This window comes from Urtica dioica, chromosome 4 (genome assembly GCF_054948205.1).
Source record: "Urtica dioica subsp. dioica isolate 48M chromosome 4, U.dioica_male_clone48M_v1_H2, whole genome shotgun sequence".
Lineage (NCBI taxonomy): Eukaryota > Viridiplantae > Streptophyta > Magnoliopsida > Rosales > Urticaceae > Urtica > Urtica dioica.
The window spans coordinates 45035752-45042728 of record NC_142759.1 but is presented as its reverse complement, the minus strand read 5'-3'; the positions used below and the strand labels follow the sequence as shown (position 1 = coordinate 45042728).

The window sequence follows — 6977 nt, the reverse complement described above, 5'->3', positions numbered from 1 at the left end:
GAACATGCAATAGAAGAACATCAACGATCCTAAACATCTATTCCAATTGAGTCATCGAATATCTTGGTTGCAAATTGCAGGATAATTTTAATGGTAAATAATATTTACTATCGAAAGTATTATTTATCATTCAAAAAAGTAAAATACCTGTCTCCGATTTGGCGAACGATTCCATGATTCAAATTCGGTGATGAATAATAGGAAAAAATTTGAAATTAACAAACAAATAAGAACGAAGTTTTATGAAACCATGCGCAATTTTGGAAGTATGAGAAATATGAGCTATTTCCCTAAATAAATAGATAGTTGGGCTATAATTTAAAAGTACCCTCTATAAGTAGGCTAGTTGTTTATAAATCTCTTAGAAATATAGAAATAATTTTAATACCGTTTACCAATAACTACAAGTGAATAATTTATGGAAAAATGATATATATATATATATATATATATATATATATATATATAAAGTTGAGTTTGTACCTTATGTTTAATTGAATGATAAAATTATACCATAAAATAGATAACAGTGCCACGATCTTCCTTTTATTAAATTATTATTGATGTTGACTCTAATATTTATATGTAAACCCCGACAATCACTGAATCATGGAGAGTAGAAACAGGGGAAATGGGTCAAAATCGTTAGTCGATAGTCATCAAAATCACTGATTCGAGCTCAAATCTAGGACTCAAAGTTGCAATTCAAACACACAATGAAGCCATCTCTTGGGAGCTATGAGTTTTATTAGTCTATTTCGATGTAAAGCTATTTTTTATTTAAAAATTGGGAATTTGGGGGTTGGTGTACTTGTTTTGGATCTGGTTCGATTTTTTATATCATAGTCAACATTAATGAAAATTCAATAAAAGGAATATTTGTGGTACTATTATCTATTTAAGGGTATAATTTTATCATTTTAATTAAAATATAGTACAAACTCGATATTTTTATTAATCAAATATTAAACTCGACATTTACTAAAACACATGTTATAATGTGTCATTCTCCTATAATTTATTGATGGTACCCAATGATTATCCGGCCAGTATTCAAACACAATACTTATATATATATATATATATATATATATATATATATATATATATAGCTAATATTAGAATTGGGAATTATTATATATAAAAAAATAGAGGTTTGATCTTTACATACAAAATCACTTGTGCAATTGAACAATGAATTTTTTTTTTATCAGAAAAAAAGTGTCTTAAAAAAACTTTATGTTAATTTTTTCAAATTTCTATATTTTTTAATATATCTTCAGATATTTTTTCATTTAAATTAAAATATATTAATTATTTCGCTGTAACGCGCGGACATGGTGGTGGTTATTAAATAAAACTATTGGCATAAAATATGTATAAAAAAGACATAAGAGGGACACGTCTACCAGGTCTTTTCCAAGCGACGAACCACAACAAAGTACTATATTAGGTCAAGCCCTAAAATGCTTGGTATTGGATTCCAAGTTTTTCATGCAATTGGAACTACATCTCTTACTTCTTACCTCATAAAGATCAAACAGAATCATAACCGTTCATTCTCGATTGATCAAAATCAGATCTCGCAAACCCTTTTTCGCGTGGGCCACACTTTTGTTCGCCACTTTTCCCCATCAAAGCGTGGGCTTCTTTGGCGCGTGGTTTTCACGTGTGTCCACGTAGGCACTTACTCTCTTACCGTAGCCATGTATGCAAATATTATAAGCACCTTAATGACAAAAATACCCTTGATCAGAATTTAAGTTTGTTGGAGATGTGTTAATTTTAATACTGATCCGATGATAAGAAATTAATCTAGGCTAATATGATAAGCACGTATAACAATTGCATTACAATTATGGGATATACCGTGAATCTGTGATGAAAACAAAGAAAAATAGAGAACCTACACAATTTGTCTTGTTTGTGCCAGTCTGGCGTTTGAATGTGGTTCGACACTTCTTTTAAATAGTACGTTCTACAATTTATATAGAATTAGGACGGCCTATTATACGACCGTATCTTGTACAGTACTACAATATATATATATATATAATGTATATGTATATATAGTTAGCTTTTCTATTTAGACTCTTATAAATATGTAATCGCTAATTCGAAATCCACATGCAATTAATTAACGAAAAACTTACCTTGTTTTCTACGAACTGTTTCCATAAAATTAGTGTTGCTACAGAACAAGAGGAGAAATTATCCACGTTTAATTATTTCGAAACAAACGTGATACCTTTATTGTTTAAAAACCAAAACTCTCTTCAAATAAAGAACTGAAGCGTGATTATATATAACTAGAAATTAAATCTCATTAACAACAACACATAAATAGATATCTTCCTAAAAAAAACTACACTCCCTCAGTCTCACTGTCACGCACAAAATCATTGATTTTTCATTGGAAAAATAAAAAAATAAATAAAAGAAACTCATGAATAAAAAAAACCCCAAAATGATTTTATTAAAATCAAGGAGACTATGCATCATGATAATATCCATAAATGCGGTTTTACAGTACAAAACAGTAAGGTCGTCCGCTGGAGATCTTTCCTTTGTCGCATAAATAAAAGAATTAAATCATTTAGGACAAGTATATCGTGACGTGTATGGAGGCAGCTTTCTCTGTTTATTATATACAGAGAATTAACCCAAACCAAAGCATGATAGACTTGTAGAAACCTTGTAAACGAAAGGGCAAAGTTGTAAAAACAGAACATCAAAAGAAAAATAAAAAATCATATAAATACATCAAGACAAGAGCCGAGAAAGATAGAGAGCAAGAGATAAAAAAGTAAATAAGAAAAAAAAATATATATATATATATATATCTATATCTATATATATAAAAAGGAAAAACCCTCTCTCAGATTATCGAGTCCTGTGAGATCTGCAAACCCTTCTCTCTCTCCTCTTCAGAGAGAGAATAGAGCTCGAGAAAATTAACAGCGAGGCGTGAGAAAATAAAAATCTCCCCCAAAAAAAATACAAACCCTAAGCGGAAAACGAAAAGCTTGTCGTGGAAGATCACATCACAGACACAATCGAGTCGTCGATCGATCTATCGGTGTTTGGCAGCGAATGTTGGTCGTCGTTTGGGTCGTATTATCGTCGTTTGTGGGACGGGGCAGGGATGAGGATCAGGAAGAACGCGAAAGTCTCGGCGGCTTTCACGACGGCGACAGGCACGTGCGTACCTCCGGAGCTTCAGCAACCACACGTGTGCGAGCTGAACCAGTCTCCGTGGGACGCCATTGCCGTGAAGAACTGGTCGAACAATAACCAGGTCAGCTATCTCTCCCTCTTTCTATCGTTACTCGCGAAAGCGAAATCCCCCAAAAACACAGTGGCGCTTTAGATCCATTCGCTTAAAGATCTATCATTTTCTTAAAGCTTCTCCTGGGTCTGCTAGGGTTTGGGTCGTCGATTCCCATTTCGCCCACATTGTCGCTAGGGCTACTCTGAAAACCCTAATTTCCCTCCTTCGGGGCTCAGCGACACGCGATTATGGGTTTTCGGTGTCGTTTCTGGGCTTTCTATTCTCATCGTTATCGCTATCGTTTTCCATTCACTGCAGACTGTTACTGAGCTCGGGGATTACAGTCGCTATACGAGAAAGCACTACAACAGTCTCGCAGGCGATTCCAATGGAGCCAGGTACGAGATTCATAACGCTGTCAAGATCAATAATCATCGCGTCGCTCATTTTATCCACACATTTCATATGAATTAGGGTTTTCGTTTTTTCATGGCTGCCTATATCTACTGACTTGAAATCCTTCTCGCTCTGGGTCTTCCTTCGACTGCGCGTATATATACCATACCCATTTTGAGATTGCAGATTATCAATTATTTTTGTATCGCATGAAATGCAGCCATGACATGACGTTGATGACAGCACAGCCTAACGAAAGCGCTAACGACGACATTACTGGGATCGAAACGACGATAATGAATCTGGTTAAAAAGAAGAAGAAGATGAAAAGGAGAAAAACTCGGAATATCACAGTCGATAATGACGCAGGCGAGAAGGTCGTGAACAAGAAGAGGAAGAGGAACTCTCCGCCGGCGGCGAATAGACGACAGGGAAAGAGCGGCGGGAAAAAAGTCCGGTACTGTCAGAAAAACGACGGAAAGGGGTGGCAATGCAAGAAGGAGGCCAAAGAAGGATATAATTTCTGCGAACACCATTTGTCCCAATTTAGGTCTTACAGCAATACCCACTCTAACTCCAACCCCACCCCCGCCGCGGCGGAGACTCCGGAAGCGCCGGCCACTGCGGAGCGGAGGACACGTGGCAGGAAAACCGGGGCGTACTCGAACCCCGGCGAGTTCTATTACTACTCGGGTTTCGGACCGCGGTGGGGGAGAAGCCGCGGCGGCGCGGCGGCGGAGGGAAGAGAGGACGAAGGGGGATCTGGGCGGAGCTCGCCGGAGTTGTCATCGTCGTCGGGGGCGGAGTATGAGGTGAAGGGTTCGTTGGCGGATTTCGTGGAGGAGGAGTTAGAAGACGACGACGAGGACGAGGAAGAAAAAGGTAAGAATCGGATCCGGAGGCCGGTAAAGGCCCGATCTTTGAAATCGCTTATGTAGAGAGACTCACTCATTACTGATTAGTTTAGTCGATGCCTGTGTTGTTTGTGTGTGTCTGGTTTTTCCTTTGGATTTTTTGTTTTGTTTTTAGTTTTTAGAGCATAGAGTGAAATGAGTAGCCCAGGAAGAGATATGTATATACTATTTAGTTGAGAAATTGATGTCGTTTTTTTCTCCTTCTTTCTTTCCATGTATTTGGATTAGGGCTGTGAGGGGATTTTGGAATTTGGGTTCGTCTGCGCGTTTTGTCGTGGGTAAGAGTAAAAGGGTCTCCGAGAACATTGACAATGTGAGAAACTTTTGGGTTTGTTGGATGGACCGATTGAAATTACAAGTTTAGATCGGAATCAATTTTTTTAGCGTAATTTTTATTTTTTATTTTTTATTTTTTTGGGCTGTTGGTGCGAGGGGTAAAATTGTAAACACTCCACTCCATGGGTGTCATTTTTGGGGAAGCTAGGAAAGGGCCCTTTCAAAGGCCAAATTAAGGGGGGGAAAAACATGGCCTTTCAATCAATGGGGAATTTTACGTGGAGAGAGAAAGAGGGGGGTTTTTTTTTTTTTTTTTTTTTTTTTTTTTTCTCAATAGTAGGTTAGTTGAATGATGCGAAATATGATTTTGTTGAATGATGGACGATTTAGTTACTAAGTAATTGCTAATTTGAAAGGTTAATGTACAGAATTTATATTTGAAAGTAATTGATTAAGAAAATAAGGTTGTACGTCTAGTAAAACAGTCAAGTTTTTTTTTTTCTTTTTTTCTTTTTTCTTTTTTCTTTTTTTATCAAAACAGCCAAAATATTGACACCCTCCTGATATTCACTATCGTTTATAAATTTATTGACAGTGTCAAAAAAAAAGTATTGACATGTGATTATACTATTTTAATAATAAGATGTGGTAATATTAATTGTGCATGTTCTCGAAAAGATATATTAGGTTAATAATAAAGTAATTTTATTATTCAATTTTTGATAATTAAGATACTCAACAAATCATCCTAATGATCATTTCGATTCAATATTCGAGAGGCGAACAATATCTTGCAATTTTGTTATTTCAAACAAAATAAAATATAATAATAAATTTGGCGATTCTTCACATAACTTTAAGGACTTATTTATACTAAATATACATAATAAAAGAAAAAGATAATTAATGATATAAATTAATAATCTACCACCGCGGTAATCTTACGAGCACAAGACTACACTCGTCTTGACCAATAATAGTTTAAAAAGAGTGTAAGATTTCGTTGCTACCATAACAATACATTACACTAAATATATCATTCTAGCAATCATACTCTTTCATTTTCTTTTCCTCTTCTTCATTTTTAATCTAATGCCATCGTTCTTATTCTTTTCGTCTTTGTTTTTTCCCGCTCCCTCCGTCTTGTTCATTTTTCTTCTTCTTCTCATTGAACCATGTAGTAGAGCAACAACGACCTCTCCGAATCCAAAATCATATTGTCATTGTTAATTTTTTTTTCACGGTTTTTTCATTCTTATTCTTCATTTCTTCGTCTTCTCTACTTATTTCTTATTCTTCTTCCACCATGCCGAAGAGTAACAGCCACCTTAAGTGCCACAACATCCCTCTCTGACTCAAAACTCACATTTGGTGTTGCTGCTTTCTTCAAGTTTATTCATTCTTCTTCTCCTCCTCCTCTTATCCTTCATATCTTCTTCTTCTTCTTCTTCTTCTTCTTCTTCTTCTTCTTCCACCACCATGCCGAAGAGCAACAACCACCTCAAGTGCCGCAACATCCCTCTCCGATCGAATCCAAACTCCTCTTTGGCGTTGTTAATTACTTTCTTCAAGTTTAGTCATTCTTCTTCTTCTTCTTCTTCTTCTTCTTCTTCTTCTTCTCAACTTATTTCTTATTCTTCTTTCTTCTTCCACCGTGCCGAAGAGTAACGCTTCTTCTTCTTCTTCTTCTTCTTCTTCTTCTTCTTCTTCTTCTTCTTCTTCTTCTTCTTCTTTCTTCTTTCTTCTTTCTTCTTCTTCTTCTTCTTCTTCTTCTTCTTCTTCTTCTTCTTCTTCTTCTTCTTCTTCTTCTTCTTCTTCTTCTTCTTCTTCTTCTTCTTCTTCGACAAATTTCAAAACCCAAGTTTTATATAAATTATAGTGGGTGCATATAATGATTTTTCTTCTACAAATCTTAATTTTCTGTAATTTTCTTTGAATGACGCTTCACGAATAGTCAATTTTCAAATTCTATTTATTTATCTACCTTCACAAATTATAAGGTAATATTTAGTCCTCTTGAAATTTGATTTCTAGTTCTTGCTTATCTGTCCGTGCATATGCTGATGTAGATAAAAATATGAAAAGTGAAAAAAATGGGTCAAGATAGTCAAGGAAAACAG

General features: G+C 35.4%; 1 protein-coding gene across 2 annotated transcripts; it reads left to right on the top strand.

Annotated features, from left to right (window-relative positions):
- Positions 1–2876: 2876 nt before the first annotated feature.
- EDA8 (Putative membrane lipoprotein) lies at positions 2877–4948 on the top strand. 2 transcript variants are annotated; one of them, XM_089611141.1, is made up of 4 exons: positions 2877–3298; positions 3590–3669; positions 3888–4549; positions 4810–4948. In XM_089611141.1, exons 1-4 carry the CDS (start codon positions 3146–3148, stop codon positions 4815–4817), a joined length of 903 nt encoding a protein of 300 aa, XP_089467267.1. In that variant the 5' UTR covers positions 2877–3145; the 3' UTR covers positions 4818–4948. The 2 variants fall into 2 exon arrangements, with proteins under 2 accessions (XP_089467267.1, XP_089467266.1); XM_089611140.1 differs by having other exon boundaries at positions 3888–4948.
- The last annotated feature ends 2029 nt before the right edge of the window (positions 4949–6977 follow it).

Bases quoted from the DNA above. Each gene is read 5' to 3' on its own strand.
- EDA8 (XM_089611140.1), top strand. From the start codon at position 3,146: ATGAGGATCAGGAAGAACGCGAAAGTCTCGGCGGCTTTCACGACGGCG. The intron at 3,299-3,589 runs GTCAGCTATCTC...CATTCACTGCAG, and splicing joins ACTGGTCGAACAATAACCAG to ACTGTTACTGAGCTCGGGGA. The intron at 3,670-3,887 runs GTACGAGATTCA...CATGAAATGCAG, and splicing joins GGCGATTCCAATGGAGCCAG to CCATGACATGACGTTGATGA.